This window comes from Sceloporus occidentalis, unplaced genomic scaffold (genome assembly GCF_023333645.1).
Source record: "Sceloporus occidentalis isolate IW3139 unplaced genomic scaffold, rSceOcc1.0.p SCAF_3, whole genome shotgun sequence".
In the NCBI taxonomy this organism is placed as follows: domain Eukaryota; kingdom Metazoa; phylum Chordata; class Lepidosauria; order Squamata; family Phrynosomatidae; genus Sceloporus; species Sceloporus occidentalis.
In genome coordinates, this window is record NW_028316983.1 from 30698483 (window position 1) to 30714629 (window position 16147).

General features: G+C 42.0%; 1 protein-coding gene across 1 annotated transcript in view; it reads left to right on the top strand.

Annotated features, from left to right (window-relative positions):
• RBPJL (recombination signal binding protein for immunoglobulin kappa J region like) overlaps positions 1 to 15255 on the top strand; it is a 31344-nt gene extending 16089 nt beyond the window's left edge. The window contains exons 5-11 of the mRNA XM_089513333.1: positions 4521 to 4695; positions 7154 to 7291; positions 9110 to 9222; positions 10731 to 10871; positions 12004 to 12159; positions 13709 to 13812; positions 14982 to 15255. Coding sequence (XP_089369459.1) covers positions 4521 to 4695; positions 7154 to 7291; positions 9110 to 9222; positions 10731 to 10871; positions 12004 to 12159; positions 13709 to 13812; positions 14982 to 15255 — 1101 coding nt within the window. The remainder of the gene's footprint in view (positions 1 to 4520; positions 4696 to 7153; positions 7292 to 9109; positions 9223 to 10730; positions 10872 to 12003; positions 12160 to 13708; positions 13813 to 14981) is intronic.
• Positions 15256 to 16147: the final 892 nt, after the last annotated feature.

Consider the following 16147-nt stretch of genomic DNA (forward strand, 5'->3'; position numbering starts at 1 on the left):
CCATTTGGATTTCCCTAACCCCAACATAAATAAAGTCTTCCCCATCCTCAAGTTTTTCATTCCACCTGTAATAACATCTCTAATCACATTCCCCTTTAAATGAACCTCAAAGGACTCTGAATGGGGACCATTATGAGTTCTAATAGAAGCTTTACTTTCCCGCATTTCAGTCTTGCTGGTGACAAGCTGAGCTAATGGTAGCTCATGTTGATATGACTGTACATGAAGGAATCCTATGAAATGGTCCCTTTCAAAGTTGTTTCTTTAAACAGTATTTCTTTTATTGATTTTTTATTTTTAAAAAACCCCACAACACACACACACATCCCATTCAGTGAATATTGCTTGCTGTTTGTGGACAGATCACTCCATCAAGGTTAGGGCCTTCTCAAACTATACACTACACAATTATAGCACTATATTTCACTTTAACTGTCATGGCATCATGCTATTCAATCCTGGGATTTGCAGTTTAGGGATGGGTATGTAGAATTCTCAGCCAAAGAGCTCTAGTACTTCACCAAACTACAAATCTCAGGATTCCATAGGATGTAGCCTATAGAACATAGTGCTATAACTGTGTAATATGCAAGGGTCCCTGTTTGTTTGTAATCCAGTTAACTCAGGTCATGTTAAATCCTTCCTGCTTTGTAATTTGAAGACACCCCTTTGATGTTATTAACAGCTGAAACACATCTACACTACTTCATTTGTTTCTTCAAAATGTTTGATTCTGTCTGTGAAGAAGTGTTCTATGTAACTCAAAATCTCAAACTTCACATTGATTCAATCAAGGGTATCATTTTGTTCAGTCTTGGTATTATCTGTAGGAGTTAAGATATTGAGTCCTCATGAATATATGCTCTGAGACATAGGCAACAATTAAGACATAGACACTAATGTGCTCTCTTTGGGCTGAAGGCAAAAATAATTTTTAAGAAGACTATGGATAATGTCATCCACAATATACACTTTCTTTTTAAAAATCGTACCATTGTCTTTGATCAAATGTGGTTTTTTTCAGGTTTTTGAAAACCTGAAAACATTTTTACTGGTGATGTCAGTGAGAGGAATGTATATGTCATGGCCAGCAATATTTTTTCTCTTTGTCTGTGTAAAATAAACCAAATACAGTTGGCCCTCCACACTTGTGGCTTTTACTTTTATGGATTTGACTATTTGTGAATTTGATTAATATGTTCTCTCTATAAATCTCTAGATCCTCCAGCACAATTCTGTCAGAAGCTGACCATAGGGTTGTATTGTAGAGCCTAGACATTCCTCGAGAAAACACTTCTGTAGACATTTTTAGGTCATAGAATCATAGAGTTGGAAGAGACCAAAAGGGCCTTCCAGTCCAACCCCCTGCCATGCAGGAACTCACATTCAAAGCACCTCTGACCGATGGCTATCCTGCCTCTGTTTAAAGATCTCCAAAGAAGGAGACTCCACTACTCTCTAAGAGAGTGTGTTCCACTGTCAAACAGCTCTTACTTCCAGGAAGTTCTTCCTAATGTTTAGATGGAATCTCTTTTCCTGTATGGTCCTCTGGCATGATTCTATGATCAGCTTCTGGCAGATGTTGACCATAGAATTGCATTGGATGACCTAAAGAGGTATTCTTAAGTAGTAACAATAATGTTTTTTTTTTTATTTGCGGCTTTTCCACATTCATGAGAATCCTTCATCCCTAACCCCAGTGAATGGGGAAGGGCTACTGAACTTTTTAAAATCACAGACTAGGGCATATCTACACCAGCAACTCGGCAGTGATACTGGGCAGCTGTCTACTCATGCATCCTAATGTACTGTCCAGCGCTGCTGCCTGTGGCACTAATCACACCCTCTGAAGTTGAAAACTAGGCACCCAGTGTCAAACACATGGCTGGCTGTCTTCTTGTGACTTCAGAGGAAGCAACTCACGCCGGTGCTGGTACCAGGTAACAAAGTGGACCATGCATGAAGGCAGCCACCTAACATTGCTATGGACCCTCTGGACTTTCCTGGAAAATCTGAAGCAAAAAGCAAATTTTTAAAATTCAGTTTAAGGGAGGGATGGCCTGGATTAATTGTGTACATCCAGAAGACAGGGCACCATGAGGGCGAAGGGAAACCAGTTCATTTGGCCTGTGTAGATATGCCCCATGTGAAGCATACATTGTTTGAAATGGGTATTGACTGATACTTTTCAGACTGGGAAGGAATTTCTGAATTCCACTTCTGCCAGTATCCAGTGCAGTGTTTGTGCCACTAAGGGGCAGATCTTGGAAGATTTGATTTTTGTGGTTGTTGTTGTTTGGGCTACATTTCCTAGAAACCCCTGGTCACCATAGCCACTAACTAGAATATTTATTCCTATGTACATTTGTGGAGAAGATGTAGCACATGCAGCTGCTGTGGAGGGGAAATGTGGGGCAAGATGGCCATGGACTCATATCTCAGTGGTAAAGGCAAGGCTGATCCAAGACATTTTACCACCTAAGGCAAAGCAAGAAGATACATTCCATTTCACATAAGAATATGGCTAAATGGTAGTCAAATTTTGTTTCCACACTGGTAACTGAATAGCTTCTACTGTTGCTGAGAACAGTAGGGTATATTAGCAGGACACAGAGCAGGCTGATTTGGGGGAATTCTGGGGGAATTGTGAGGATGACTGCTGTAACCAGAAATGTCTCCCTCACTCTGCTTAATGAGAGGACCAATCCAGGACAGAGGACATCTCCCTTTTACTGAATTATCTTTTCAATCCATGCCAACTGCAGTCTTGGACAGATGTTATATGAACGTACCAATGGAGAAAGATTCTTTGTATTATGATCCAGAGCAAGCAGAGGGTTTAGGATTTTCTCTTTTAATCTGTCCTTTGTGCACTGAACCTAGAGAGATTTTTGAAAGTGTTGCTGGCTCGTGGAGTATTGGGCTTTTGCAGAAACCAGTGACACTAATCACTACATATCACACAAAGCGGCTCTCTTTGTCTCAGCAAGTTAGAAAAATTAGAAAGTGAGAACTAGATAATATTGTTAAAAACTGCAACAGAGAAACAAAGATTTAATCTGAATAACATTTTGTCCCTGTATTCCTTCCTGCTACGACTTAGGAACTGAAATTTTAAACTTTTATATAACGGTATTGATCCATTACAGTATTATTTGCCCTTTGGCTAGAATAATGAAATTTATTTGAATGATTTTCAAGCAAATGGTGCCAGGTTCAGGTTTCTAGTTAAAGGAAACCAAACACCAGGACTAGGATAGACCTCCAGCTAAGATCATGGAGAGCTATTGCTAGTTCAGGCAGATAATGATGGGTTTGATGGACAGAGTAAAGGGATGAGCCATGCTTCAGGGATTAGTGCAACATATCTTTGGCAAAGAGAGGATTGCAGTTTCCATCCCTTGCATCTCTAGTTTAAAGGTTCAAGTAGTAGGTGATGTGAAAGCCTTCAGCTACTAGAGATTTGCTGCTAGTCAGAGCAGATAGTACTGGTCATCTAGATGAATGAAGTATTTTTGTATTTCATTCATCTGGTAGAGAATAAAGTAAATTCATTTGAACCAAGCACCCCATCATTACTCAAGATGCAGAGCATGAAAAAGTTACTATTTACTTTTAGTTCCCAGAACTTCCAGTGTTTGCTGTGGAATTTTGGGAGTAGAAGTCCAAAAAAGTATCTGCTCTGAGCTCTACTCATGAATAAATATAAAGTATCAAAGTGGCTTCTTGTGCAAGCAGTGACTAGCTCCAGCCTTTCCTAGAAAGACTGTGGCCAATGCCAAATGAAAACATTTTGATCTACTTGAAGCAAAGAACAAAATGCTCTGTCCCCCCAATTCCATGTATAAAAGCCGGTACACACCGGCAGGAAGTGGCGTCCTGGTGGCGACAGTAGGGCTTGAGAGCGATCACCAACCGCACGCTCCTCAGCTCTATGACGTGCAGGTGGCGCCATTATTGAGCAGCACCACCCACATGGGGAGCATGGAGATGACATGTGGGCATCTGAGTGCCCACACATCTCTTAATGGAAGCAGTCCTTAGGATGCCGCAAAAAGGCGCCACTCTAGGTGGCTCCTTTTTTGCTGCGCAGCTTTGCCATGCTGCTTGGTTGCTGCAGCAATGCTGCACAGCAAAGAGGGGCAGTGTTTTGCTGACGGTGTATACTGGGCCAAACTGACCGTTAAATCTTATTTCAGTACTGGTGACAGAACAGAATCCTCCATTACATGGGACAGCAGAAAGGTAGCTGAGAGAGTGCAGAGGGGGTTATAGGGCAGATACAGCTCTATATGTGTCCCTTAATACCTGGGACTAAAGCTAACAGCCTTACTTTGCCTCATGGTAAGGCCACTGATGGTTGCATTTTGTTTGCTTCAGATCATGCTTTGCCCTTGCCAAGGACATAACCCGAAACAGTGTTATCTAACCGTAAGCTCTCCCTGTCCTCATGCAGTCATGCCTAAACCCAAGGCATCAGGCCCAGTTCCACCTCATGACACTTACTCTCTTCAATGCAGGAATTCAGCTGTGCCAAAGCCTTGTATATCTCAGACTCCGACAAGAGGAGACACTTCCGGCTGGTCTTGAGGCTCTTCTTCGGCAACGGGCAGGAAATTGGCACTTTCCACAGCAAGCTAATCAAAGTGATATCTAAGCCCTCACAGAAGAAGCAGTCTCTGAAGAATACAGACTGTAAGTCCACCTGGGATGGGTGATGCACACAAATTAGTGTCTGGAGCAACACTTTTTAAATAAAAAAATGGACATGAAAGCATGTCGAAACCATTCATAATTGTGCAATGGTAGGATGGCTGCTTCATGACAGTACCTTTATGTGAAACTCTTCCACAAATAGCGGCATAGTGGAGCCAGGGCTTCTAGGGTTGACACACCAGGTTTTTCTCATTAGTAGGAAAGCTGATATCATCTCCCACCCACCCACTCCCTTCCCTTTTCTCTTCCCTATGAGAGTGAATATAAGCCACATAGTTGGAAGGGAGAATAGGTTTTCCAAGCAAGTGAGGACAATAATGAGCTGCTCTTGTTTTAGCCTAAAGCTTTTTGGAGTGGATTGGACTTGAACAGGCAATTAAGACTCATTCGCTGTACAAAAGGCTGCTCCTGATAGAGATTAGAACTGCTTGAATTGGTTGGCTGATTTAAAACAAAGCACATTGTCCTGCATGTTTGAACTCTGCTTGGGGTCATGGCTATGAAGACTAGGGTTGCCCAAATAAGAATTGGAGAAGCTCCTTGATCTTTAATGGCTGCAGAGAAGAAGAGATTTCAGCATATGTTGCTAGTTAACTGTGTGGGTATGTGCCTCCAAGACACTTCGACCTATGGCAACCCCATGAATTTCATAGGGTTTCCTTAGGCAAGAAATACTCAGATATGTTTTTGCCAGTTCCTTCCTCTGAAATATAGCCAACAGCATCTGGTATTCATTGGCAGTCTCACATCCAAATACTAACCAGAGCTGACCTTGCTTAACTTCCAAGATCAGACAGGATCTGAGTGCCTTTATGGTGTTACCTAGCTGCATCTCTCACACTGTCATTAAATGTACTGGAGCTGTCTCCAGTTTTCACTCTGGCAATCCTAATGTGAACTGTCATGAGAAGTGCCTCTTTTCTGCCCTACCTCATTAATCTTATTGAGATGGAGTAGGGATATTTGAGATGTAGGCAGCCATCTTGCCAGAAGCCAAGGCTAACAAGGGTCAGGGGGACTAGTACAAATTACCAGGGCCTGGCAGCCTAGAAGGGGAACTGAGGCCAAACAATGTTTTATATATTTTTGTCTTTGGGCCAGAGCAGCCCCAAATCCCATATGTATTATAGGAGCCCTTGTGGCACAGTGGTTAAATGATTGTACTGCAGCCACTCACTCACAAACCATAAGGTTGCAAGTTGGGGACAAGTAGTTTACACACTGTAAAGCTCTTAGGGAGTGCTTAAGTGCACTGATAAACGGTATTGAAATGTACTTGCTATTGCTATTATCTGATCTGGTGAGTACAGGAAGAGTAGGCACTAGGTGCACTCACAACAGAATGTCCCCCCTGTATTTTGGTATGCAGCAAAATGGCCTCCATTTACATACCAAATGCTGTGGGCTGTCCATCTGTATTGAACACATAGTCATTAAAACTATGGGAGCCAGGGTTTCTAGGGTTGACATGCCAGGTTTCTCTCATTAGCAGGGAAGGTAATGTTATCTGCCACCCCATCCACCCCCTTCACTTCTCTGTTCCCTATGAAATTGAATATATGACACATAGTACACTATTCCCTCCACATATGCAGCTTTGACTTTTGTGGATTTGATTATTCATGGATTTTATTAATATGTTCTTTCTAGGAATATCTACGTCCTCCAGTGCAACTCTATGGTCAGCTTTAACTAAAAGTCACACTGAAGGACCTAGAGCAGTGATGGTGAACATTTTAGGGACCAAATGCCCAAACTTAAGGCATTCTGGCACTGGGTGTTACCAGATGCCAGAACCGGTACTTCCTGCGGGGACGGAACTTCTGCCCTCCAGGTAAAAACCTGGAGGTGAGGGAGAAAGAAGAGGAACAGCTACATGTCTGTTCCTCCTCCAGCACCCTCCTGGGCCTTCAGCCACCTCTCTGGAAGGCTAGAGGAGGAGAGGAGGAATAGGCCTATGCCTGTTCCTCCTCTTCCCCCCACACCCTCCTGGGCCTTGAGCTGCCTCTCTGGAGACAGCTAATGGCCTGTGATAGCCAGGAAGAAGAGAGACAATCAAGACCTGCTGAAATCTCCTCTTCTATGTAGCCATTAAAGGGAAATGAGTCATCTCCAGTTTTGATTTGGACAACCGCAGCTTTATATAGGCCTATGTCATGTGTACTGTCCAGGTTTGGGCTGGCCTAGCAACAGATCTGGCTCTCCTGTATTCAAAAAACCTGGGAAGACTAGCTGGGGGAGCAGGGAAAAAATAGCAAGGGCTCAAACCTCTAGCTAGATGGGACCATAGAATGGTTGCAGTTGAAGAAGACCATTAAGCTGGGACAGGCTACAGAGAAACTTATTTCACTTTACAAGGGAAAACTACTCCTATGTTGTTCTCAGCCTTGTCACCAACATTTCTTTTACATAGTTTCCTGACTTTCATTTTCAACAGTGTGTATTTCATCTGGATCAAAGGTCTCTCTCTTCAACCGCCTGCGCTCCCAAACTGTCAGCACCCGTTACCTTTCTGTTGAGGGTGGTACCTTCACTGCAAGTGCCAGGCAGTGGGCAGCATTTACACTTTATCTGGGTGAGGCTTGCTAATGACATGTTCGTTTTCAGCCATTCATGTTGGAGACTGGCGATTCTGTCCTGCTAGCTGTGGTGTCAATGTACTCAGTGGAACTGTGCCCACAAGTGGGTGGCAACCTACCAAAAATAAGAATAGTTGATTAAAGTTTGGCCATTAGTCAGACAACCAAAATGCATCATTTATAAAGTCACCATTTAAGTTATAAATGAGCTTTATAAATGAGTGGTGTATATCATTAAAATGTTATGCAGATGGCAGTTTTATGCAAGGGAAGGATATAACATTGTGAAGAAGGGGATCATTGTGAGGTTAGTGTCTGCTTTTCGGATATATTATGGTTAGATGGGGGCCCATGTTGTGAGATTATTGTCTGGTTATTCTACATGAGACTATCACTGTAACATTATTCCCATGCCAGATCACAGTTACACATCTGATAAAATAAAACTTCTTAACTGGCCAGGATTGCCAATTGATGTGTGTTAATGGGAGGTAATGAAAGTAAGATATTTTCTTTATACAGAGATCACTCTGGAAGGGCTATAGTGTAGGGCCAGTCTTATCATTAGACATGGGCTGTATCTACACTGCAGTTTGACACTGCTTTAACTGCTATGGCTCAATGCTATGGAATTCTGAGATTTGTAGTTTGGTGACATATTTAACTCTCTCTGTGAGAAAGCTCTGATGCCACATCAAACTACAAATCCCAGGATTCCATAGCATCGAGTATGGCAGTTAAAGCGGTGTCAGCCTACCTTAATTCTGAGGTGCTGCAGCAGCCCTAGTTAAGGTTGCAGGTGGGGAGGGACAGCAATGGCAACTCCCTTGACTGTTCTCTGTTGGGAGATAGAGTTGTATGTTCCAGGCAGCCTGTTTTGCATTCCCTAATACAAAGTCCTGCCCTCACATGAAGTGGAGGGTGCTATCCCATCATCAGTGTCAATATTTAGTTCCTTGTCCTGTCAGCTTCTGTAAATGGAAGGAGGAGACCATCTGAACGTTCAAAATGTCTTTGGCCAGCCCTATGAGACTAGAAACAGCGTGGGACTGGAGAAGCTGGTGGCAAATGCCTCAGCCAAAGGGAAGAGAGACAGGAAAGAAAAAGAAAAATGTAGAGAGGGAAAGAGAAACAGCAGCGTGGAGCAATAGAAATTACAGTATTTTTGTGATGTTTGCTTTATGCTCAAATAGAACAGAAGCAGAGGCAACAAATATGCAAACAGAGCACACATAGAAGCAGACTGTATTCATACTCCTAATGTTCAGGAAGTAACAGTGTGCACTAGTGGTTTCTATGCTAGGGAGAGGTGAATCTATTTTGAATTTCAGTCTCAAGTTCAAATAAACCATCTAACATGCTGAACCTATGGCTGGGATTCAGCAGTTCTGATAATTTCTATAAAGGTTAGAGTAAAACATGGAGCAGATTGCCACCCCACTGACATGGAAGCAGTCATCTGCCACCAGCAAGCATGTAACTTCAGTTAGATCCACAGATGGAGCCAACCAACAACAAGATAGAGCCAGCACTTGCTCTCTCATGCACTCTCTCTGCTCCTCTGTCTATTCCATTGTTCTCTAGAGGAAATTTATCCATGCAAAAGTGAGCAATAAACCAAAACTAACCTAACATAACTTAAACCCAGTTTCAGTACTATGGAAGTTGATTTGTCTGCTTGTTTGTTTTCAAAAAAAATTTTTTTATCAAGTAAGGACTAATATTTCTTTGTTTTAAAAAACCCACACACTCTTTGCCTTTTGGCTTTTCCCCCTAGTGTTATTTTTTTCTTTCTCTTTTCACTTGTCAAGCAGATGAGTTTTGTTCCCAGTCCCGGAGTGAATTTCCACTGCGGGAAGGTTACATTCGCTATGGGTCCATTGTTCGGCTTATATGCACAGCCACTGGCATTACATTGCCACCTCTGGTAAGGCTTCACAATAAATTGGAAGAAAAACCATGAAGGAGGGTATCTTTTTAGGATTATTGGGAACATACACCTTGTAGTGTAAATCCCAAGTTTTGACTGCATTCTTTGAAAATTGCATCATCTCCTGTTTCCATGCTCAGAAATTCTGTATTGTCATTTTATAAAACACAAATAGCTAGCACCCTGTTAGATATGGTGGTATCTGTAGTCTAACTACAAGGAGAGGAGAACATCCAACTTACCATATGCCTGGACTCTATAGATGAATATCTTTTGGTAGAGGTCTTAAGGTCACATAGGCAAGTAGAGGCCAGTTCATGTACAGTACAGCAGCACACCAATTAAACACTAGTGCAGTATTTTTCTGGAAAACAATGTCAGCTAAACACCTTACAACTTTCAGTCAGGTGCCATTATACCTTTTGGCAACAAAACCTCATGGGACCCTATTGTATAGTGCTTGTGACATCATTAGTGACAAAAGACACAAATCCTCGCTCACCCTGAGGCATTACCATTCTATGACTTTTAAGAAATCATATTTTTAAAAGATCTTTTTACCATATTGGAAGCTCACCATCTCATCCATCCCACCTTGCAATACCTTTCTTGTGAGACTATTTATCTAATCATTAAGGAATTAGCTATACCCTGAGTATCCCTGCAGATCCATGATTTTGTCAACACAGGTAGTCTCTCCACCAATAAAGACCCATAACTATTTCACGCCACCACTGTGTTTGTAGCTGTTGTGGCCTGGCAGCCAGCTTTCTAGTGATGGCCCTTTTTGCACACAGTGGTGCTAGCTACATGCATGTATAGTGAGGCCATACATGAAGCCTTACCAGCTTGGTAAAACCTGCTTGAGCTAGTGCTGTGCAGTCATCGCCTTTGAAAGTCCAAGGTCAGGTCTGCAGCATGATGATGGCATAGCAAAGCTTTGTAGACTGTACTGGGCAAACTGCAGCCTTCCAGATGTTTCTGAACTACAGTACCCACCAGCCCTAGCCAGACATAACTGAGGAATGCTGGAAGTTGCAGTTCACCAATATCTGGAAAGCCACATCTTGCCCATTCCTACTGTAGACCTTCTGGAAGTATAAACTCACCTTCTGGAAAAGCCCCTAAATAGGAACTGTCTCTTTCTTGTGAATAATCCCTCCCTCCTCCACTTACCTATGGGGTATCATCTTTTGAGTAAAGATTCATGCAGTCTGTGCCTACCTGCACCAGGTTTTTATTGCTCTTTGTGCCTACAAAAAACATCCATGCAGTTGTTAAAAATAGCTGAGAGCATCACAACTTTTTGATAATCGTTGATAACATGTCAAGGTACTGCCTAATAGCTCAGTCCAGCTGTATTTTAAAGATGATACATGAGGAAAAGAGCATTTCTCTGCACTCAAGTGTAGAAACCAGGGACAGGGGTTTAAATTACTGCATCCCCTTCTGAAGGCAAAGGTGTGTGTGTGATCTGTTGTTAGTCCAGAGTTTTATCTCCCCAGATCATTCGAAAAGTTGCTAAGCAATCAGTGATGTTGGATGTGGATGAGCCTATCTCCCAGTTGCATAAATGTGCTTTCCAGTTACATGGCAGTGATGGGATGTACCTCTGCCTCTCAACAGAAAAAGTGATCCAGTTCAAGGTAATAAGATACAGAAGAGACAAATCCCTTGCATGACCCTAGTAGTGGATGGTATTGAGAGTCTGTTTGCCCTCTGACTGTTTTGGATAAATTGCACTTTTTCAAAACAATATAAGTAGTGCACAAACAAGAAGTACAAAAAAAAAAAAAAGCAACAAGTGGCAAGTGAATAATTTCAGTGTCCATAGACTACATCATAGCACCAGAATATCTTCTGAAATCACCATTCATTGTATCCAAATGCATTTGAATAAAATGCATTTTCAACACATCCAGTTGCTTACACAATATCAAAAAGCCAACTGCATCAACTTATGCTAGGCCTCTGGTGTCCATATGATCAATAGGGGTTATAAAATATGGTAAACGTAGTTTTCTTCCTGCCTTGTAAATGGGGATATCCAAAAGCCAAGTAACTTAACTTAGTACTTAAAAAATTACAGCCTCCTGGATATCACCTCTAACACCTGCTTGCAAGACTCCTCCACCACTGTCCTCATCACCCTCCATGAGTGGAAAGCTTGTGGGGGCACGGATTAGGAGATGGTGCCACATGTAGTTTATGAGTTGCCTTTCCTCATCTGTGATTTAACCATTAATAGCAATAAGCCTTAGTTTCAAACAAGCTGGAGTTTCTCTCCTCCTTGCCCACTTTCCCATGAACTTGCCATAAGCCACCTGTCACCACCACTTTATCACCACATTAAACATTTGGCAGTAAATTGAAAAAAAGAAAAAAAGAAAAAGTTCTTTGTGGCATGGTTTGGGGGAGGCCTAGGGATTTCATGAGGAGCCTTGGTGGCACAGTGGTTAAATGTCTGTACTGCAGCCACTCACTCAAAACCACAAGGCTGCGAGTTCAAGACCAGCAAAAGGGCTCAAGCTCAACTCAGGCTTGCATCCTTCTGAGGTTGCTAAAATGAGTACCCAGACTGTTGGGGGCAAATTAGCTTACAGTTGTAAACCGCTTAAACACTGTTTAGGCGGTATGAAGTGGTATATAAATGAAGCTTGTTTTTTTGTTTGTTTGTCTTAGAGCCATGTGTGGTATACAAGCTGCGTTTGGCTCACCTTTGACATAGTTCAAATCTTTGTCTTTAAATAACCAGCACTGCTGTTGATTATTATACAGGCAGCTCCATGCCCAAAGGAAACAAATCAAGAGTTGCTGAATGACAGCTCCTGCTGGACTATCATTGGGACAGAAACTGTGGAGTACACATTCAGTGATGGCCTTACTGACATTTTGGATCCTGTGAGCCCAGTCCCTCTCATAACAAATCTGGAGGTGTGTAGAATTTTCCCCTCTGTCTGACATCTTTGTAGGGGAATATCACATCACAGCCATTGGTTAACCCCACAGAGAGTTTATGGTTCAAACAGTGAGGGGCACCACTCTCTCTCTCTCTCTCTCTCTCTCTCTCTCTCTCTCTCTCTCTCATATTTCAGGGTGAAATACTATCCCTGCTTGTACCTGACTAACCTATTTTAATTAAACCCATGAAGCTGGAAGTCCATTTGACATTGCTATTTTCTGGAAGAACACTCAAAATTCATTGGAGTAAAATAAATACTCCTTAACCTCACTGCCAAAATTGGGGTAGTCAAAAACACACCTTTCACTGAGCCAAACTAATCCTCAAATTAGTTACAGATAATGTCAAAATTTAACACACACTATTCAGCCATTCTCTCCATGGTCAACAACTGTTTCTTTTATATCAAGGCTAGGGAGCCTGCAGCCTCCATATGACATTAGACTCCAATTCCCATCTGCTCCAGCATTACCAGTGGTTAAGTGTTATAGGATTTATAATTCAGATAGCCATGCATTCTAATGTTATGATGTCCACTGCATTTCCCTGTTTTCTACCTCCATTTGTGAAATTCTAAGGGCACAAGTCCATCTTCTGATGGGGTGGCTTTCATTTCTGTTTTCTCATTGCTACAATACCCTGGTGAAGAAAGTGATTTATTCTAACATAATTGGTTTAATTCTCATGGCTTCCATCAGAAAAGCTGGAAATTATAGTTTTTGTGGGAATGTTTAAAACTATGGGGGAGATATATCAAATTATTTCTTAGATGCCTTAGCCCTTTCTGAGAAAGATTATTCCCAGCACTGAATCATATAACATTCAGTGCTTTGAAAAATTAGGGTTTTGGACTATAACTCCCCAAATTCACTGGCTATGCTGGCAGGGTGGTAGTACTATGGGAGCCATAGTCCAAAAAAAAATTCCTGTGAAATGTGTGCTGCAGAGCATTCACACTTACTAAACTGAAATTGTCTTCCTATCCAAATCATTCTGGTCACAGTGCTTTGGCTCTAAAGATTGCCTACATCCATGAAGCTAGCCATTCAGAAATAGGCAATTCAGAGCTAAAAGCCACCTCCTCTCATGGTCACCACCACTGCAGACTTTGTCACTTTCCCTTGCCATTGTCATTTCCCCCTACATTTGTGGCCTTCTTATCTTGCCACTGCTGCTGCCACTGCCTCTGCCAGCAACACAGATATGCTGGCAGTGGCAAGACAGTAATTTTAGATAGTAATTTTCCATGGTCTGAACCAGACATGTCAAGGACTCAACTGGGACCCTATGAACAGTACCCATGTTCTTTAATTTGTAGTTATAGCCCTTCATATGCTCACTCACTATAAATTTACCTGGAGGCTAAGCTAGAGCATTTCCCCAAGTATGATGTTATTATGTTTGCTTTAAGATGAGAAAATAAAGCTTTGGGCGGGGGAAGAGGGAGTGGAGTGGTGTTATACCTTAATTATGAGATATAGTTCAATTTTCTTCCTTGTGACTTGGCTCTGCTTCTCACAGGTAACAGGAGGAGGGGATGTGGCAATGCTAGAAGTTCAGGGAGAGCACTTCCATGCAAACCTGAAGGTTTGGTTTGGAGATGTGGAAGCTGAAACTATGTATAGGTAAGAGAAAGAGAGAGAAAATCTGTTGTGGAAATAAAGGCTGCATGTACACTGCAGAATTAATGCAGTTTGTCTTTGCTTTAACTGTCATGACTCAGTGTTATGGATTTCTAGGATTTGTAGTTTTGTGAGATAGCCGTCTCTGGCAGAAAGCTCTGGTATCACAACAAACTACAAATTCCAGGATTCCATAGGATGGAGGCATGACAGTTAAAGTAGTGTCAAACTGCTTTAATTCAGCAGTGTAGATCAGCCGTGGTAAGTGAACCTCTTGGCCAGCCACTGTTGCTTGGGCATATTGAAGCAACCTCTCATTTCGCTCTTTTATTGCTCTTTGTGTTCTTTTTGAATCACTCAGTCTTTCTAGGAAGCCCATAAGGAGGACATAAAGGCCTGTTACAGACTGCCAAAATAAAGCTGCTTCGGGTCTCTTTGGAGGTATGCTGTTTAAACGATGCATGCATCCTAAGAATCCGGAAGCTGCACCAAAGCTGCACTCCAGTGCTTAGGAATGGAGTGTGGCTTTGGCGCGACCTCCGGACTCTTAGGACCCATGCATCATTTAAATAGCATACCTCCAAAGAGACTTGAAGCAGCTTTATTTTGGCCCGTCTGTAACAGGCCAAAGATACCCTTCTGCTCATTTTCCCCCAGAATTAAATTTGGAGTTGCACTGCCTAGAATCTTATTAGTTAGCCCCAACTAGAGTAGATCCATTGAACAAACTGCTGAATGGCAAGACAACGTACAAATTCCACTGATTGAATGGGTTTATTCTAGTCAAGACTAATAATAGAATTTAACTCATGCCAGCTCTGATCCTGGATGTACTATACCTACATCCCTAGTATAATATTGGTTTATGTTATTATTTATGGCAGCCCTAAGGTGATGCTATCATTGGTTTTCTTGGCAAGCTTTATTGAAAGAATGTTTGTCATTGCCTTTCTCTGAGACTGAGAGAATGTGATTTGCCCAAGATCATTCAGTGAGTTTCTATGGATGAGTGAGAATTTGAACTCTGGTCCCCCAGTGTCTTAGTCAAACATCATGTCAGCTCTCATTTAATATTGATTAGTCTAATGTATTACACAATTCTGAAATTTAGGATCTGGAGAGAATCAACACGTGTTCTTTTGTTGTGTTTCTCTCTCCCTCCCCCAATTTAGGAACCCCAAGTCCTTAATGTGTGTTGTTCCTGATGTTTCTGCATTTAGTCATGACTGGAAGTGGCTGAGATATCCTATCACTGTCCCTCTCTTGCTGGTAAGGAATGACGGTCTGATTTATTCCAGTACATTCAGCTTCACATACACGCCAGAGCAGAGTTGCCTCACTGAACCACCAATCTTGCCAGATATAACACATGATTCGGATACTTTACTTGATACCATTCATCAGGAATTCACCAGGGCCAACTTTCACCTATTCATGCAGAGTTAGATCCATGGCTTGGTCGATGCTCAACAGAAGCACAGGAAAAAAAATGGAGAATATTACAGTGAAGAAAATACCCGGCTTTTAAGAATTTTGACCAGAACTCATTTGGGGACTTATATCTTTGTATGTGGACTTGTGTCTGCAGAAAACAGAATTGACCAGTTCCATAACGTCTGTATTCAGTAAGGGCATTACTATGTGGAGGAGCCAGCAAAGTGACTGTTGCACATTGAGACTGATGCACATTGGTAGAGCCCAGCGTCCATTGGGACACTTGCCAGTGTCCCATTACACATCTTCACAATTCACTAGTTAGGTTCCGTAGGACTTCTGCTGCATAGCTAAGTATCCATGGCAGGCATGTCAGCACAGGCCAAATGACCTGGTTCCCCTGCCCTCGTGTCATCCTGTTTAAATGACATATGGCCGAAGACTCAATTAAACTGTCTACTATTTTTGTGAGGGAAGACCAGTTCCATAGCAAATCTGGACCATCCCTCCCTTAACCGACATTTTAAAAACCTACCTTTTGCTCTAGGTCTTCCCAGAAAATCCAGAGCTGCTTCTGGAGTTTTCTGGTCATTCAATGGGGTAGACCCCTCCTAAGGTTATGTAATGTAGACCGTGATAGAAAATTTTAGCTTTTTTCTTTAATTTTAAAACTTGATCTTGCCAGTTTTCATGCCTTTGAAAATATGCCTGATTTGTGACATCATAGAAACCAAACAGAAGTGTGGAGCTTCAGTGACCTAGTAATCAACTTCCAAGGCCATAATAAATTATACAAAGGCAGAAGAAATGGAGAAATAACATAAATTAAGCAGAATATGGGGAAATTATGCCAGTTGATTTTTGTGGGTTTTTCACGCTATGTGGCCATGTTCTAGAAGAGTTT